This window comes from Geotrypetes seraphini, chromosome 15, assembly GCF_902459505.1.
Source record: "Geotrypetes seraphini chromosome 15, aGeoSer1.1, whole genome shotgun sequence".
NCBI classification, from domain to species: Eukaryota; Metazoa; Chordata; class Amphibia; order Gymnophiona; family Dermophiidae; genus Geotrypetes; species Geotrypetes seraphini.
The window spans coordinates 44,105,315-44,125,752 of record NC_047098.1 but is presented as its reverse complement, the minus strand read 5'-3'; the positions used below and the strand labels follow the sequence as shown (position 1 = coordinate 44,125,752).

Here is a 20,438-nt window from a genome sequence, read left to right as displayed (position 1 = left end):
AGATATAGCACGCTTTCAAAGGTAGCAAATGCAAGAACAAAACACAGAAATGGCACAATTCAATAGGTGATTCAAAACAAAATTTCTCATTTTTTTAGTGCTCATAGATAAATTGTCAGACTCCAGGACAAGCCTGCATAGATGAACATCTGAAGTGGTCACCTCTAATTATAGCACTTTAATTTATACAGTATGTGTTATCTTTAACCATTGGTGGTGAAAATCATAAAGAGTGTGCCGCTCACCTTTACTACGCCACTGATTATGGAATAGATTACCACAGGAATTGAGATTGGAGGGGAATTTTAAGGCTTTTAAAACTGTTAAAACATTTTTCTTTCAAGATTCTGTTGCAGCAGAAATAATTCACATATATTGAATTATGGAAATAGGCTCTTTCTTCATTGGGATTTTGTAGAATATTGACATCAGAAAATTATTTATGTGTGAATGAGGAAATGTTATGGTTAATTCTTAATTTAGGTCTGTCCTATTGTTATTGGAGTTCTTTTTCATATATATTTTTTGTGTGTTTTAATGATGCAAACCGCTTGGACCTGTCGTAAGAACAAGTGGTATATCAAGTTTTAATAAACTAAAACTATGGCCCTGTTTTGGACATAATGAAGCAATGGCCTAGATATGTTTCATTCCAACGAGTCCTCATAATACAACATTTTCAAAAATTGAACTTTTCAGTTTTATAACTTCAGATTAGATATTCTATTAAACTAACAGAGCTATTTTCTGAATATTATTCTACCTTTCTTATCTAGATGGAAGACAGGATGTCTATGCATCATTAAATGGAGATCTTTACTTTCAACAGACTTGGGTCGTTTTCTTGTGAGTAATGTCCAGCTGGAAAACCATGCTGTTGTAGCCTGATCTTCAGTCGAACCTAAGTCCTGAAAATTTAGAAATATTATTCAGTGCTATGCGATGGACTTCAAAGCGCTACAACTTAAAGTTTATCAAATCACGTACTCTGTGAAATGCATGAGCATAGTTTGGGAGGGGTGTAAGGGGGCATTAACCCCCCTCCCAAATGAGCTGCAGGTTTGGCATTCCATATCCCTCCCTGTGGGATCCAAGACCTCTGTCTTACTTCCTACTCCCTGCGGTGCTGCACACTTTCAATCTTCCAGGCCACCAGCAGCATCAGCATTATTGTCAGTGAGGGAAGCACACTGCCTTTGGCAACCCTGGAAGCCTTCCCTCCGCAGCATCCTACCTATGTTCCAAGTTTATTTAAAATTTGTTATTCCACTTATCATATTGACTTAGACTGACGTACAAAGAGAAAACAAAAGGGTAGGGGGGAGAACTCCATCAGTAATTAGAAAAGTAAGATGATTAAGGCTAGTACAATAGGAGGGGTCCTGTCTGAAAGAAACTCGAGAAATAGGAGTTCATAAATCAAAGGCATCTTTGAATAAGAAGGACTTCAACTTTGATTTAAAGTGGTCTAAACCTCTCTAATATGGATTGGGATAAAATTCCAAAGTTGGGAGGGCAGTTACTGAAAAAAATAGAAGATTGAGTTGTGCCATAGTTTATATGGCGTAGTGAGGGAATTGATAGCAGATGTTGGGATTGTGATCAGAGTGATCTTGAGGGTGTGTAGGGAATTAGAAGTATATTATGTGTGTCTATTGTTTGTTTTTATCCATGCAACTAAATGACAATTAGTATATTATGTGTGTAACCAATATGTTAACCGCATAATTTTATGCGGTATATAAATTTTTAAATAAATAAATATGAATTCAGGGGCATTGGTTGTTTGAGTTTCAAAGGTAAGAAATGTATGCAATTCTATGTGAGATGGGAAGCCAGTGTGCTTTGATCAGTAACGGCGTTACATGATTGAATTTTTTTGCTTTTGTTATGTGGGAACAGGAGGTTGTAGCAGAGGGAAAGCTTCTGGGGTCACCAAAAGTAGCATGCTTATCTCACTGACAATGGGGTTGACACTGCTGGCAGCCTGGAAGATTGAAGGCGTGCAATGCTGCAAGAAATGAGAAGGGTAGCGGATTCCATGGAGGCAAGAGGGGAGCAGGGTGGAAGGAGTGAGAAATGCAGCACCCACAGTTTGGGGAGGAGAGAAAAAGAGCTGTCACATCGTGGGGAGGAGAGGAGGGAAAGACAGAGAGCTAGGCCATGGCAGGGGAGGGGGAAAGAGAAAGATAGAGATGCCAGAAAGTGGGTGTGGTGGGAAGGGAAGATATCAGAGCAGTAGTGGTGGGGGGGAAAGGAAGGAGAGAGATGCCAGATCATGAGTGAGTGGATTGGTCCTAGTCTGTTCTACCTTTTGTGTCGGTCTTCTCTTAAATTAGAAAACTGCCCAGACAACACAGGTAGAAAAAATTACTTTTATTTAATTATTTTTAATGATTGGGGGCGTGGCTTAACGCGAACACAGGATGGAGGTGTGATCGAGACGCTCCTCTATATCTGGGCAAAATTTTAAAATTATAATTCTCTTATTGTTGATTTTGAGATGAAAAAACAAGTTTAAATTAAACTTAAAACTATTACAAACTAATATTGAGCTCCTCCGATAAAATCGAGATAGATACTGAGAGAGGAAAACTGAAAGAAAGATTGCCGGTTTTTCTCTCAGCGCTGGTTTGACGCGGCAGATAACTGACAGAAAAGAAATCTATTAACAGAAACAATCGGATAACAACGCTGTTATTAAAGAGTGAAAAAAGAGGTACTGCTGAGAGTTGGGTGAAGTCTGGGTGAGAAAATTAAGAGAAAAGGTCTGTTTCTCTTTGCCGGTTTTTTAATGACAGATGACAGTTGCTGTAGCGACGAGGTATTTTAAAAAAAAAAGAGCTCACAGCGTGAATTACACCAGCCTGCCTTACCAGATCTAGGTAAGGCACTGGGAAAAGAAAAGTTAGAAATATCAAGAGCGTTGTTATTTCTATGTGCTGAATGTTTAAACTGACTAACATTGAAGGGAAAAAATTAGAGAGAGACTGATCTCGTTAGTAAGGCTGCTGACAGTTGATTTATGGAACTGAGACGGTTTGTTATAGCCTTCTCTAGCCGGAGCTGAGTCGGAGCCTGAAGTTAAGGAGATCGATTAATTACTGGCTTCTTTTTGTGATATAAAAAAAAAAAAAAGAAGTAAAAGTCTGAAGGCAGAAAAGAAAATATAGAATTGAAAATTATCCTCCTTTGACATTGATGGAAGGGAGACTGAGTAACTGAGGAAGAAGAATATTGGCACTTTTTCTCAGTAAACAAATAAATAAATAAACAAATAAATATCAGCTTGCTATAATAAAGAAGTACTGAATTGAATGTTGCTTTCCTCTAATAAAGCTGCGATTGGGCTTATGAGAGAAGAGACAGAGGAAAGGATTAACGGAACTTTTTAAAACTGAAGCAACAAGACATCGAGGCAATTAAGAGACGCTGTGAATAAATAGATTACAGTTGCTTCAAAATTGCCAAAATAAGAAAATAATTGGAAAAGGTGTTGCTTTCCTCAGTCGGGGCTGCGATTGGGCTCGTGAGAGGAGAGCTAGAAGAAAGGACTACCAAAAATATTTTATTTGATCAGCGCTGAAGCGGAGTGTCATTAAGGGAGAGTGACTTCAGGATATAATGAATTAAATCTATGAAAGACCTAACTAGTCTGAGAGAGATCTAAGAGAAGGAAAAATTATCAGACTGAGTGTTTCCCTTCTCATTGAGATAGTGAAGGGGCTTAAGGGAGAAGAAATATAAAAAAAAAAAAAAAAAAAAAATCTACTTCAAAAGATAGAACCAAATCCTAGAAGAAAAGGAATTAAAAACTTAAGAACACCCAACCTAAACCTAAGAGATTAAATTTAAGAAAGAAGAATAACCAAGAAAAAGAAAATAACAACATGGCAAGTACCAGACAAAACAAAAATGAGGCTGGTACATCTGCAAAAAGACAGAAACAAGACCAAATAACACCAAGCAAAATACCACTTCCTATAGAAGAATCAGACATATTAAGCAAAACAGAAGTTATGGAAGAATTAAGACAAATCAAACAAATGCTTAAGGAAACTATAACTAATATGTCGGAAATGAAAGAAGAAATTTTAAATATACATAGACAAATGGAAGTTAACAACAAAAGAACAACTGAACTAGAATCAAAAATGGAAACTATAGAATGTGAATCAAAAAGATGTAAAAACGACAGCCTGGAATTAAATAAATTAAAAGATCAACTGGAGGACTACGAGAATAGAGGAAGAAGGAAAAACATCAAACTTTTTGGAATACAAGAAAATTTAGAGGGAAAAAATACTATCCTTTTCCTTGAGAATTTAATTCCAAAAATACTACAGTTAGACTTGAAACAACCAATTGAAATTGAAAGGGCGCATAGAATCCCAATTAAAAATTTAGAAAACAAAAACAGACCAAGACCAATAATTTTCAAAATGTTGAGATACCAACAAGCTCTAGAGATACTAAATGCTGCAAAAAAAGATAAAAACCTAAATTATAAAGGATCAAGATTATGGTTTTTACCAGACTTTGCCAAAAACACTGCAAATAAAAGAAAGAGACTACTAGACATGAGACCTCTACTAAAAGAAAAAGGATTTAAATATGGTCTATACTACCCGGCGAAAATGAGAGTATCATCTGGAGACAAATCCTTATATTTTGAGGATCCCGAAAAACTAAAAGATTTTCTCTCTAAACCAGAACCTATGATATTTTAACATAGAACATTAAGATGGTTTTGAAGACTCTATGAAAAATTAGAAAATATGACATATCGAAATATCTGAAGAAAAGGAGGAAAACAATATAAAGAAAAGACAATAATAATTATAAGAAAGAAAGAACAAAATATATAGGAAAATTATTAAATAATACACTACATATATGATAAAAATAATTATATGTTGAATTTATAATACTAAGGAAATACAAATTAACATATTGTTAAATGGATAATGATACATTAATGAAATGTTATGGAAAATGATTAAAGATATAAAAGATCAATATAGATAGATAGAAGGGAAATTTGTTTAAATATTGAATATTGATTGCCTGGAATGGGGAGAATGTTTGGATTACAGTTCCAATGTGTATCCTTAAGCAGCCAATGTACTGGGTGGGAAAGGGAGGGACAAGGAGAATATTTATTAGAATAATTAAGGGAGATACATTAGGGTTAAATATGTGTGTCATGAAGAAAATTTTTTGGATATTAAATATGAAAGAGGAGAGGAAGAATAAGATAATGAAAAGTATTAAAATGTATAATGTCTTTTAAAATTTATTCTATTAATGTCAATGGCCTGAATCACGTAATTAAAAGGAAAAAAATATTAACATTTTTAAAAAAGCAAAATGCGGATATTTACTGTCTGCAAGAGACACATCTTAATATGAAGGAATCACAGAAATTAACAGGTGGATGGATAAAGGAATGTTTTTTTGCTCCAGCAGTGGGTAAAAAAGCAGGGGTTGCAATTCTTATAAATAAAAAATGTATGGCCAATATAAAGGTAAAAAGTTCAGATCCACATGGAAGATGGATACATATCGATATAGGTATGGGAAATGATACCCTGACGTTATTTAATATATATGCCCCTAATTCGAATCAATCAGAATTTTTCAAAAAGCTACAAAATATGTTATTACCACTGGCTGCCTCTAATTTAGTGGTAGCTGGAGATTTTAATGCTGTAATGGATCCATTATTGGATAAAAAACCAGGTAAAAATATTAAATCTTTAGGTCTAGATAATTTAGTTCGATCATGCGATTTGAAGGATATATGGCGTATTCTTCATTTTAATGATCAGGAATATTCATTTTGTTCACAGGTTCATAAATCATTTTCAAGAATAGATTATATTTTTGTTTCAACAAATAAAGTGCAACAAGTGATTAAAGCCTCCATTGATCCTATTATTATTTCGGATCATGCGGGAATATGGATAGAATTACAATTAGATCAATTAGAAAATAATAGACCTCTTTGGAGATTTGATAATGCATTACTTGTGGATGACAAATTTTTGGAAAATTTTAAAACACAAATTAATGAATTTTTTCAAACAAATTTAGTGGAAGATACATCTATAGAGAATGTATGGGATGCATTTAAAGCAACTATGAGGGGTAATATTATATCATATTCAGCTTTTATTAGGAAACAAATTAAAAAACAATATATAGAATTAGAAAAAGAAATAAAAATATTAGAAGCTAAATTGATAAGTAAATGGGAATATGAAGTTTTGCAAGCTCTTTTGAAAGCAAAAGGTAAATATAATGAATTAACTTCAAAAATGATAAGAAAAGATTTGTTTTCCAAGCAAACAGTGTATTATGGAAGTTCTAATAAGGCGGGAAAATTATTGGCAAATTATCTTAAGGCAAAAAAAAGGAGAACTAATATTAATGGAATAAGAGATGATAAAGGTATAATAACAAATCAAACAAATATAATATTAAAACAATTTTTAAACTTTTATAAGGATCTATATTCCTCCGAACCTTATTTGGAGAAACAAAAAGATGGAAAAAAATTTTTAGATTTAATTAATGGACCTAAGATTCCTGATCATATAAAACGAAGTTTAGAAGAACCTATATCATTAAAAGAATTAGAAACAGCATTGAGATCTCTTAGAGTTGGATCCGCTCCAGGTGGTGATGGTTACACAGTAGAATTTTATAAAACATTTCAAAATATCCTCTCCCCACATTTATTAAAATTATATCAGACACAACTTATAAAAGGTAATATAAAAGGTACTATGGCTGAATCAATAATAATTGTTTTGCCTAAGCCAAATAAAGATCCTACTTTGGTTTCAAACTACAGGCCTATATCTTTGATAAATGTTGATAATAAACTTTTGGCAAAAATTTTGGCTTTGAGATTAGCCAAAGCTCTCCCACATATTATAGATATGCACCAAACGGGTTTCGTTGCTAAAAGACATTCCTCCAATAACTCTAGACTATTATTTCACATGCTAAACTTGTCAAAAAAAATGGATGAACCGGCTTTCACAGTTTCATTAGATGCTGAGAAAGCATTTGATAGGGTAGAATGGAATTTTATGTATCAGGCTTTAGAATGGTTTGGTATAGGTTCTGGATTTATACAAATGGTAAAAACATTGTATAGCTTCCCGATTGCAAGATTAAATATTAATAATATGATATCTGATGGTTTTCAATTGCAGAGGGGAGTTAGACAAGGCTGTCCTTTATCTCCTTTGTTATTTGATGTTGTATTAGAACCCTTATTGTTAGCAATACAACAAACGAGGGAGATACAAGGTATTCCATATTCAGATATGGAATATAAAATTTCGGCTTATGCTGATGATATTTTGCTTTATTTGAGAAATCCAGAGTCTACCTTATCTTCTTTATTGGAATTAATTGATAAGTTTGGCAAATTTTCAGGTTATAAAATTAATTGGAATAAATCTGAAATTATACCCTTGAATGTTCACTGTGTAAAAGGATTATTTGATACTTTTCCATTCATATGGAAAGAAGAAGGATTTAAATATCTAGGCATTCAAGTTAAAAAAACAATTGAAGATACTGTAAAAGAAAATGAAAAATATGTATTAAAAAAAGTTACGGAGTTATGTGAGCAATGGAACCCATTACATATTTCTTGGTGGGGAAGAGTTCAAACTATTAAAATGATGATGTTGCCTGTAGTTTGCTACCAAATGAGTATGATACCTATTTATTTTCAGGGGTCCTTTTATAAAAAGCTTAATAGAATTTTAACAAAATTTCTTTGGCTTGGTAAAACATCTAGAATAGCTTTAGTAACCTTACAAAAATCAATTAAGGAGGGAGGGGTAAATTTTCCAAATTTTTATAGGTACCATCAAGCCTATATTCTACGTCAGGGTATGTAATTGGATCCTCCCAGAACTTATAGATAATGCACCAGATTGGTTATATTTGGAATGGCGCCTTATGTTTCCCCTAAATTTAGTTCATCTACCAAGTATTAATATACCTAAAAGATACAAAGAAAATAAAATAATAATGGATACTTGGAAAACATTGAGATTTACTGATAAATTAACACCCATCCCAATATACAAATCAACTAATCAATCCATATGGATAAACTCCAAGATCAAAATTGGCGGAGCTCAAATCCTTTGGAAGAACTGGATTAATGCAGGCATTAGATCTCTAGATGATATTATTTCAGAAGGTAAACTGCTGGATTTTCCACAATTGCAACATAGATTTGGTCTCAATAAAACACAAAGTTTTAAATGGTTGCAATTGAAGCAGGCCATTCAGGTTGGGTTCCCTGAATGGAAATCATTAAACAATCAATATAGTTTAAAGTTCTTATGCTTTAAAGCAGACTTCCTAGGACATCAAGCCGCATTGTGGTATAAATTAATATCTGGATATTTAAATAAAAAACCAAAAAATGGTCTAAGAGACATTTGGAGCATTGAGATTGGACATCAAATTAATGCATCTCAATGGCCACTAATTTGGTCTTGGAGAATGGGATGTACAGTGTCAGCATCTATGAGACAAACATGGTTCTTTTTATTACATAGAGCTTTTTGGACCCCTACTCGTTTACAAAAATTAGACAGTTCTAAGTCTAATAGATGCTGGCACTGTAATCTAGAACCAGGGACATTAGATCATTTATTATATCATTGTCCTTATATAAAAATTTTTTGGAATTCAATTTGGCCACAAATTAATAAATTAATGGAAAATCATATTGCAATATCATATGATACAATTTTATTTGGAACAATGATGAGAATAAAAAGTCAAATTTCACCAGAAAATAATAAGCTTTTATTAATTATGACAGGGGTTGCCATTCAACATATAACTAACAATTGGAAAAATTACAACAACCTAAATTACACATTTTGGTGGAATACAATATGTCATATTTTTAAAATGGAAAGAACAATAGCAATACAAAAAGGGACATATACTAAATTTATAAAAATATGGGGGCCATTGACAAAATACTGTAATGAATAAATAATATGATGTTTTCTTCTTCTTTTCTTCTTTTAAGGATCTTTTTATGACACACATAGAGGGGGGGTAAGAAAAATTAATTTATACATAGTATGTTATAATATATTATACAAAAAGTAACGTATGAATAAAATGTAATAAAAGGGTGGGGGGAGGGAAATGGGACAAAATTTGTTTAGATTATATTGTATTAGATATAAAAAAGTTATAGAATATTTATCAATTGTATTCTATTATGTTGTATACTGTTTATAAAAATTTGAAAATTAAAATATTATATTAAAGTAATGAAAGGGAGGGGGGAGGGTGAGGGGGAAAATCAAATTCAGATATATAATGTATTAGATATAAAAGTGATAATATGCATTTATCAATTGTATTTTATTATTATGTACACTTTATGAAAAATTAGAAAATAAAAAATAATGGAAAAAAAAAAAAAAAATTATTTTTAATGATTGAAATGTGTTTATTTTGAGATATGTACATCTTATCAATTTTTGTGTTTTAGCAGAGTACAGGGGAAAATGCATTTGTTTCTTTTACCAGAATTACACTCTTTACACTTTTTAGGCTTGCGAGCTACTTTTAAAATGACCAAGTCAAAATGATCTACCAACAATAAAATTTTAAAAAACACAAAGCACACTATACGCAGAGAAAATGTTAATTATCATTTGTATTCGGTGGTGGGGGGGAGGTTTTCAGAGGTCAAGGCAGATGACTTTAAAATATGAAATGTCACCTCAGTAACAATTATACAAAAATAGACAAATAAACCTCCTCCCCTTTTACTAAACTACCGTAACACTGCACAACAATTTTTTGGTTAAGTCTTGATTCCTGAAAAGTTTTTGGTGATTATGACAGGTACCAACTTGGTATGCTCAAATATGGTTTTGGTTTTACTGCATCACGTAAGAACTATGAGAAATAGACATTTTTATGTTTACTGACAATAAAATATATAGTCAAGTTTACGTTTCGCACAAGCGACTAAATGAAACAGAATTAAAAGTGTTTTGCTCCCGAGTTTCTTTTATATTCAGTGTCTGGTGCATCACGTTGTAGCATCCAACAATAGTCGGCAAGCATTGACGGATTCCAATTGCCCTGGTATCGTTTCTCCATCGTAGCTATGTCTTGATGAAACCTTTCACCGTGCTCGTCACTCACAGCACCGAGATTTGCGGGGAAGAAGTCCAAGTGTGAATGGAGGAAATGAATCTTGAGTGACATATTGCACTTCATTCTCTTGTATGCTTTGAGAAGTTTGTCTACCAGCTGAATGTAGTTTGGGGCTCTGTAATTGCCCAGAAAATTGTCAACAACGTCTTTCAAGGCTTTCCAGCCAATTTTTTCCGGCCCAACTAACAGATCTTCAAATCGCTTGTCACTCATAACATGTCTGATCTGGGGGCCAACAAAAATACCCTCTTTGATCTTGGCATCAGTTATTCTTGGGAACATCTGTCTTAAATAACGAAAACCTTCCCCTTCCTTGTTCATTGCTTTCACAAAATTCTTCATGAGTCCCAGTTTAATGTGAAGAGGAGGCAAAAATATATCTTTGTCGGGTCAACAAGCGATTCATGTGCTACATTTTTCTGTCCTGGAACTAACTTTTTACGGAGTGGCCAGTTCTTTCTAGAATAGTGCGACTCTCTGTCTCGGCTGTCCCATTCGCTGATGAAACAGCAGTACTTTGTATAGCCAAGCTGCAGTCCTAGTAACAGAGCAACGACTTTGAGGTCTCCACAGATATTCCAGTTATACCTGGTATACTGGACATACTTTAGTAACATTTCCATATTCTCATATGTTTCTTTCATATGTGCTGCATAGCCAACAGGTACTGAAGGATAAACGTTGCCATTGTGCAACAGAACAGCTTTCAGGCTTAACATTGACGAATCAATGAAAAGACGCCACTCTTCCGGGTTGTGATCACAACCAAAGACCGAGAACAATCCTTCAATGTCACAACAGAAACAGAGACTGTCGACTTGTGCAAAAAATTTGGTTATATCATGATGCCGGTCTCGAAACACAGAAATTTTCGTACCTGGTGATAGCAAACACCATTCCTGCAGTCTCGAACCTAGCAGCTCAGCTTTTGCTTTTGACAGACCCAAATCTCTGACCAAATCGTTCAATTCGGACTGTGTTATCAGATGTGGATCGCCTGATGAGGTTGGTTCAAAATCCGGGTCAATGTCACTGTTAGAACCCTGCACTGCAGTTTCTTCATCTGGTTCGTCTAAGGTCCAATCCTCTGGTGGTTTCGGAACTGGAAGACTGTCATCATGTGGCATGGGTCTCATTGCTGAAGGCAGATTAGGATATTCAATTGACTTCTTGTTTTTGGCAGAGAAACCAGACACATTAGTCAAACAGAAATAACAGTCCGTCACATGGTCTTTCTGTTCTCGCCATATCATCGGAACAGCAAATGGCATCGTCTTTCGAGTACCTCTGAGCCAGGCTCTCAGACTAACAGCACATGTCGCACAGCAAATGTGAGGCGCCCATTGCTTGTCTTGATCACCTATTTTGCAGCCAAAATACAGATGATAGGCTTTCTTTACAAGGGCAGTCATCGAACGTCTCTGAGGCGTAAGTGTATATTCCCCACAGATATAGCAGAATGTGTCGCGGCTGTTACGACACCGACGAGACATATTGCCCGACACCAAAACGTCTATAGCATCAAGCTTACTTACTGTTATATTGCTACAGCTACTATACTACTATACTTTACTATACTGATACTATATACACACACGGACTATCTATATTAACCAAATGAGCAGGATCGGTGTATGGAAGCCACCATTATAGCATGGTGAGACAGCGCAAGCTCGTTCAGACCTGCCCAGACATGCCCAGGATGTCATCTTCCATAAAACAGCTTCCAACCTGGCTAGATTTTATGCATGGACATACCCAGGCGGCACAAACTGTTGTTGATAAGACACTTATGGGAGAAAAAATTGTTTGCATCCAAATATAAGAAAAAATCACGACAAAATTGAAGATTTCTCTGAAATGGTACGTGATGGGTAATTTTTGATGTAATATTCATGATCAGCACCCAAAATTCTATAAGAAACACCCAGCAGTGTTCAGGAAGCAAAAACTTTGTTGTGCAGTGTAATTAAACTAAACTAAACCTTAAGTTTGTATACCGCATCATCTCCACAGAAGTAGAGATCAGCATGGTTTACAGGAATTGATATAGAAAGGAACTCCAAAGAAAAGTAGAAGAACTTGTACAGAGAAGTTTAGAGAGACTTAGTATATCGAAGAGGGAGAGGTCGTTACATTTTAGAGAAAAGCCATGTTTTAAAATGTTTTCGGAAGAGTTGGAGGGAGGTCAGACTCCGAAGCGGGATAATAAAGCTGTTCCAGAGTTCGGTGATCCTGAAGAAGAGGGATGTCCCTAATTTTCCTGCATGGGATATGCCTTTTAAAGAGGGGAAGGATAGTTTGAATTTTTGAGTAGATCTGGTGGTGTTGGGATTCGAGAAGTTCCAAGATAGTGGAAAAAGGGGAGGAAGGATGCCGTGTAGAGACTTGAAGGTTAGGCAGGCGCATTTTTAGTGAACTCTAAGGATTACTGGGAGCCAGTGAAGCTTAGACAGAAGCGGGGAGACATGGTCGAATTTGCTTTTTGCGAAGATTAGTTTAGCCGCGGTGTTCTGAATCCGCTGGAGTCTATGAAGGCTTTTCTTTGTGAGGCTTAGGTAGATGGAGTTACAGAAATCCAGTCTGGAAAGAATGATGGATTGAACGAGGACAGCAAAGTGTTGTTAATGGAAGTAGGATCTCACTTTCCTTATCATGTGAAGATTGAAAAAGCATTGTTTTACTAGGGAGTTAAGGAGGTTGTTAAAGGACAGTGTAGAATCAATGATGATGCCCAGAACTTTGCTTGAGTGTTCAAGCTGCAAAGTGGTGCCAGAGGAAAGTGGGATGAGGGTGGGTAGCTGATCTAATTTTGGGCTGAGCCATAGTAGTTTTGTTTTGGTCTCATTTAGTTTCATTTGTATTGTGAGGGCCCAGGATTGGAGGTTTGATATACATGATGAGATGTTCTAAGAGAGATTGGTGAGGTTAGAGTCGGTCTCGAGGAGGACAAGGATGTCATTGGCATAAGTGTAAAGTGTTTCCAAGGGGGATAGTTGGAGGAGTTTCAGAGAGAACATATAAACATTGAAAAGAATCGGAGATAGAGGTGAACCCTGGAGAACTCCACAAATCGGTTTCCAAGGGAGGGATGACGAGCCATTCATGTTAACGAAGTAGGAGCGGGAATGTAAGAATTTTGAGAACCAATCTAGGACTGTTGAATTTATGCCAATTTCAGAAAGTTGGAAAATTAGTATATCATGATGGACAATATCGAAAGCCGCAGAAAGGTCGAATTGAAGAAGAACAGCGAACATATTGCAAGAGTGAAGTTGTTGGACCTTTGAGATTAATGAGGCCAGTAGGGAGTCGGTGCTAAAGTTGGGTCTGAAGCCGTGTTGGTAGGGTAGGAGAATGGAGAATCTCTCAAGATAGGATGAGAGTTGGGTGGATATGATGGACTCCAGCATCTTGGTCAGGAGAGGAATATTTGCTATTGGGCGATAGCTGGCTGGTGTGGAGGGGTCTAGATCCGCTTTTTTCAGAAGTGGGGATAAGGCAATGTGTCCCATTTCTGCAGAAAATAGACCTGAAAGTAGGGCAGAATTTATAAGTTTGGTGAGAGATGAGATGGCTTGTATGGGAATTTTCTCATATAGGTTGGAGGGGAAAGGGTCCAAGGTACAGTTGCAGGATTTCAACTTGAGGCAGAGTTTAGCGACCTGGGAATCGGATACGAGCTCGAAGGCGGTCCAGGATCTGTCGACTGGAATATGGTTGGCGACGGTTAGAGTTGGGTTGGAGTTGGTAGACATCAGAGAGTTGTAAGAGGGTGCTGGTGGGAATGAGCATCGTAAGGTAGTGACTTTCTCATTGAAGAAATTTGCTAGATCGTCAGCAGATGGAGAGGAGGGGAGTGTGGTGGATTCATGTTTAGAGGATATGGAGCGCCAGATGTTAAACAATGTATTACTTTGGTTGTTGGATCTGGAGATTTTGTTACTGTAGTAGTTCATCCTTGCTTTTTTTAGTTCGGTATTGTAGGACTTAATATTAACTCTCCAGGACTGTCTGTCAGTGGGGGATTTAGATTTTTTTCCATTTGCGTTCCAGTATTCGACATTTCTGTTTCAGTTCTCTGTGATATGGAAGGTACCAAGGGGCCTTGCGGTAGTAGGAGACAGTTTTATTGGATAGTGGTGCGAGAGAGTGGTAGGTGGTCTCAGAGAGGGTGATCCAGTTGTGCCAGTTGGATTTAGGGTTTGGAGGGATAGGAATGGTGGAAATTAGGTTTAGGAATTTGGTCCTTAATAGAGAGTTGCGCGGGGACAGAAATCCCACCCGTCCCCGCCAAAGTCCCACCTGTCCCCACCTGTCCCCGTGAGGACTCCCACCCGTCCCCACCCATCCCCGCGAGGAATCCCTCCGTCCCCGCGAGGAATCCCCTCCGTCCCCGCCCGTCCCTATAAACTACAGAAATAGTTATTTCATTTAATTATGCTACTGAATTAAAGGCTCTGGTAGAAACCCATTTAAAAATAAGCAAAAAGACTTTATTAATTTGGAAATATTAATTGGGAAGAATACATACTTTGTAAACGGGTTTCTACCAGAGCCTCTAATGTTTATAAATTTTTATCAACACAACTAATAAACTTCTTTATCCTGAAGCAAAAAAAAAAAAAAAAAAGAATTGTTTCCTACCTTTGTTGCCTGGTTTCTGCTTTCCTCATGTTCTCATTCAATTCCTTCCATCCACTGTCTCTCTTCTCTCTGCATCTTCCATTTGCTCTGTTACTGTGCCTCTCCCTTTCTCCCCCCTCCCAAATTGGTCTGGCACCCATCTTCTTCCCTCCGCTCCCCCCATAGTCTGGCATCTCTGTCTTCTTCCCTGCCAGCGTCTTCTCCCCACTCTCTCTTCCCCATTTCCTTTCAGCGTCCTTTTCCTCCCCATCTTCCCCGTGTCCTGTCAGGCAGCATCCTTCTCCCCCCTCTGCCTTCCACATGTGCTTTCAGTGTCCTTCTCCCCCCTGCCTTCCCCATGTCCTTTCAGCGTCCTTCTCCCCCTCTGTCTTCTCCATGTTCTTTCAGCGTCCTTCTCCCTCCACGTCTTCCCATGTCCTTTCAGCGTCCTTCTCCCCCGTCTTCCCATGTCCTTTCAGCGTCCTTCTCCCCCGTCTTCCCATGTCCTTTCAGCGTCCTTCTCCACCCTTTAGTCTTCCACATGTGCTTTCAGCATCCTTCTCCCCCCCTCTGTCTTCCCCATGTGCTTTCAGCATCCTTCCCCCCCTCCCGTCTTCCCCATGTCCTTTCAGCGTCCTTCTCCACCCCTTTGTCTTCCCCAGTGCTTTCAGCGGCCTTCTCCCCTTCAGTTTTACCCATTTCCCTTAAGCGTCTTTTCTTCTCCACTCCACCTTTCCTCGCTTTCTCCCTCCCTGCCCTTTACCTTTGTGGCGCTTCCCCACCCGACCGACAACAGAACAGGCCCGGTCAGACAAACCTCCCTGCCCTGTAGCCGCAAATCTAAATTACCTTCTTACAGCAGCTGGAGTATTGAAGCTGCTGTAAGAAGGTAATTTAGATTCGCGGCTACAGGGCAGGGAGGTTTGTCGGCCGGGCCTGTTATCGGTCGGTCGGGGGAAGCGCCAAAAAGGTAAGGGGACCTGACCGGCTGTGCACACTCCCCCCAATGGCTGCACCCAGGGCAGACCGCCCCCCCCCCCCCTTTTGGTAGCCATTGCCTTCTCCCTAGCTGCTCTGTCGCACACAGCCGACCGGAAGTCTTCCCGATGTCAGCGCTGACGTCAGAGGAAGGGAGGGCTTTGCTTAAGCCCTCCCTCCGACGTCAGCGCTGACATCGGGAAGACTTCCATTAGGCTGTGTGCTGCGGCAGGGCAGATAAGGAGAAGGAGACTAGCCTCGCGGCTCGAGTGCGATCCAACCCCGCAGGAACCCTGCGATCCTCGGAGGTGTCCCCACGGGATCCCTGTGACCCTAGGGGGCGTCCCCATGGGATCCCTGTGACCCAAAGTGGGAACCTGCGGGATTCCCGTTGTCCCCGTTCTCATGCAGCTCTCTAGTCCAGAATAGTTCGCTAGCAATTTTTTTTCGGAAGATAATGGAGTTTGAGGAACGACGAGGGGACCCTAGGCGAGACATGAAAATGGGGAGGCAAAAAGCCCCTAGGAAGTGGTTGGACCAGGGGACATGTTCCCAACGGGTGTCATCGACTGAAGTTTTGTGATCGGTGGGATCTAGGAAACTGATGATGTCCAGTGTGTGCCGCAAAGGCAACGCGATCAACCTGCATTGCCTTTGTAATCTACTGGTCTATCAGGATCGACCATTTGGGCACCCCTGCTTTACAGCATCTGGCACTCTTTGGCAGAGGGGAAGGGCCTAGGGTCTCCATTTCTGGTTTTGTCTGCTTTTTTGTGGCCCCTATTTTGTATGAGGCAATTAGTTTGAAATACATAGAACTAACCCATCTAAAGTCATTACTACTTTCTATCACTGTCAAGCCATTGTGCCTCCTCAATAGTGCATTTCTGCATCTAGAGCCTGTCAGGCTCATTTTCTAAAAAAATAGACATCCAAAAGACACAATAAACCAGTACTTGGATATCCTACTAGTCAAAACGTCCAAGTGGGCATTCTCAAAACAGACTTTCTAGATGTCTTTCTGGTTGTTTTGTCTCCAGTGCATCCAAATCTTAAGGGGGCATGTTAGAAGCATGTTTAGGATGGGCTTAGGGCAGGCTTAGGACTTGGACATTCCTCAGGCATAATCAAACCTTTAACAAAAGGTCCTGGGCTTTTTTAAAAGACGTTTGGAGCTAGACCTGGTTTAAAAACATCTAAATGCTAAAAAGGTGCCCAAACTGACCAGATGACCACTGGAGGGATTAAGGCATGACCCCCCCCCCCCCCTTTACTCCTCCAGTGGTCACCAATCCCCTCCCTCCACCCAAAGATATTTTTAAAAACTACATTCTTGCCTATACAGGCAGTCCCCATTTTACGAACATCCAACTTTCAGCAGACTTGTAATTACGAACAGGGGGTCCTTTGGTGTCCCAACACGCCCCTCCCTCCCTCTCGAGTTCCAACAAGACCCTTTCTCTCCTTCCCTCCCTCCATTCTGTGCCTCAAGTACATGCCTCTCTCCGGTGAGTGTTTATCTTCTTCTAGCCGGCTCCCTCCTCCTTCCAACCGCAGTCGTTTCTCTGCACAAAGCTGACGGTAGTGGCTCCTATGCGTGTCCCACGGCTGAGCTGGAAGCCTTCCCTCTGACATCAGAGGGAAGGCTTCCGGCTCAGCAAAGGGATGAACGTAGGAGCCACCGTCTGTGGCTTTGTGCATAGAAATGGTTTTAATGTTTTCATGTCAAAAGGTTAAAAATAATCTATACTCGTAGTAGAGAATGACATGGGGGACAAATTTTTCCCCATCCCCGCAGGAATTCATTTTCCCGTCCCATCCCGGTGAGTTCTTTTCCTGTCCCTGCTCCATTCCTGCAAGCTCTGTCCTCATCTGCAGAAGCCTCAAACACTTTAAAATCATAAGTGTTCGAAGTTTGTGCAGTTACGGCAGAGCTTACACGAATGGGACAGGGACAGCAACAAAACTTACAAGGAGGGGATGGGGAAATTGAGTTCCTGTGGGGACAAATTTGTCCCCGTGTCATTCTCTAACTCGTATATTTGATTATTGCTACACATTTAACTTCAGGAGTATGATGTAACCCAATTTTGTCTTTATTGCTCCACTGTAATGAATACTGTTTACATTGTTTGATGCTTGTTACTGGATTATGTATGCTTACAATCTTGCTTGCTTAATCTACATAATGTAAATGCACGAGTCGAGTCTCTTTCATTTGAAAGGAAACGCTGCAATGAGAGGGCATAGGATGAAGTTAAGAGGTGATATGCTCCGGAGTAATCTAAGGTAGATGCGTGGAACAGTCTCCCGGAAGAGGTGATGGAGACAGAGACTGTGTCTGAATTCAAGGGGGCCTCGGATAGGCACGTGGGATCCCTCGGAGAGAGAAAGAGATAATGGTTACTGCGGATGGGCAGACTAGATGGGCCATTTGGCCTTTATCTGCCATCATGTTTCTATGAACTATGAATCCAAAAATAAATTAATTAGCAAACAAGTAAATACATTTCTTCCATATGCACTGTGATATTTGTAGTGCTGGCTGTAAATGGAAAACACAAGAGTACACATCCCACAATGCACTGGGATGAAAATAAAAATATCAGGATTGGTTGAAAGTCTCAATACTAAAACTCCCTACAATTTGATAAATAACATGAACCCCTCTCCCCATAAAAAAATATTTTTAGGACAAAGATTGTTTCTGCTTACCTTTTGTTTTGCTTCAAGTGTGGCCAGATGCCTTTCCATCTCTGTTGTTACTAAATTGTAAGTATCATTAACAAAGCTCAGCATTTCAGGAGCAAGTTCTTCTGTATCACCATCTATGGTTGAAAAAAATGATTTGAGAGAAACTGGCAGCTCCCAGATGTATTTCTGTACATATAAAGCTGAGACCTTCATGAAACAAAAACAGCTTTCATTTCTTTTTCTTGTACAACTGGCAGTGGCGTACCTAGGGTATGTGACACCTGGGGCCCATCAGTTTTTACACCCCCCCTGGCCCATCATTTTTTTTGAAACACCCTACCCATCATTTTTTGGCACCCCCCGGCCCATCATTTTTTTGACACCCCCCCGCCCTTGGTACGCCACTGCTATGGTTTGAAAAAGGCTAAAAAGCCGGCGGGAGTGGCGAAAGCGTCCTTTAAGGAACACCCTCCCAATCTGTCTTTATCTTGCCCCCTTCGTGACAGCATTCTCAGCCATTGGTCGACCTTGCCTGGGTCGCAGGCAACTACTACTACTTATCATTTCTATAGCACTGCTAGACATACACAGCGCTAGGGTTACCATATGGCTCCAGGAAAAGGTAGACAGATTGAGACATCTAGGTTTTACTTCCATTGCTTTCAGTGGAAGTAAAACCTGGATATCTCAATCCGTCCTCCTTTTTCTGGAGCAATTATGGTAACCCTACACAGCGCTGTACATTAAACATTCAGGAAACAGTCCCTGCTCAGCAGAGCTTACAATCCAATCAAATAAGCAGGACAAGTAGGGGGTTAGGGAGTTTATCAGAAAGGGAATGATAAAATAGGCATGCAAGCAAGTGGGACTTAGAAGTTAAAAGCAACCTGAAAAAAGTGGGCTTACTATCAGACTCCTCAAACTGAATTTTAAAAAATCCTTCATGCTTTTATATGCGGTATATAAATAAAAAATAATGTTATGTTATAATCTAAAATCTGCCAATCATACACCTCATTCAAAAACAAAAAAAGAGGAAACACAATTCCAAAAGGAAGCGTGAAAAGTTTAATCCAAAACAATAGACGACATGCTTGCATAAAACATTATAAATAGAATCAAAATAGCTGTCAAAAAAGCTTGTAATTCAAATTATCATATGTGGAAAGGTTGTGCTCAGAGACATGGAGAAAAAAAGGGAACTAAGTCCCCCAAAAACCTCACCACCCAATCATTGCAGTACTTCCACTTGCAAAGTAATAATATTGTGCAAAGCATCAAATGTTGAATAAACAGCACTTATCTTGTTGTGTAAAGTTCTTTGGCCTCGACGGGCCACGTTTCATTGTTTCTTCAGGAAGCCAAACGAAGCCTTTAAAAGACAAAAGTCTTCTATACTAGGTGTCAGACTCTGAAACACAAACCCCAAAATTATATTATATTATATTAACAATTAAAAATAACTAAATAGCACTCAAAAACTTTACAACTAAACTTAAAGTGATTTAAGGCAAAACGGAAGGGTACTTTGTGAAGCTCATAAGTCGGAGTATAACAAATTCCACTCCTCTGCTTGCGGCAGCAGAGAGACGCCAACAATGAATATACAGGAAAAAAAACTTCACGCCAAAAGGCGTCAGCAGCGTCATCGGGCTTGACATCCAAAATGTGCACTACTGCTACAGATGGTAAAACAGAACAAAACACCTCTAAACATAGCATGGTCATAAAAAGTATATAGATACTGAGGATGTAAATGTATATGAAGGCAAAAAACAGCAGTTTAAGATGCAAGAAAAGCTTGCCACTCTAGTTCATTGTTTTACCCAGCTGGAGATAAGGTGTCCAATTTGTAGATCCATTTCTGTTCTCTACTCCATAAAAAACTTGCCAGGTCACCACCTCGA

At 38.7% G+C, this 20,438-nt stretch overlaps 1 protein-coding gene across 1 annotated transcript in view; it reads right to left on the bottom strand.

Moving 5' to 3' along the window:
• LOC117349253 overlaps positions 1 to 20,438 on the bottom strand; it is a 165,200-nt gene that overhangs the window by 98,255 nt on the left and 46,507 nt on the right. The window contains exons 5-6 of the mRNA XM_033922471.1: positions 18,553 to 18,665; positions 764 to 908 (exon numbers count right to left, since the gene is read on the bottom strand). Of these exons, the coding sequence (XP_033778362.1) occupies positions 764 to 908; positions 18,553 to 18,665 (258 nt within the window). The remainder of the gene's footprint in view (positions 1 to 763; positions 909 to 18,552; positions 18,666 to 20,438) is intronic.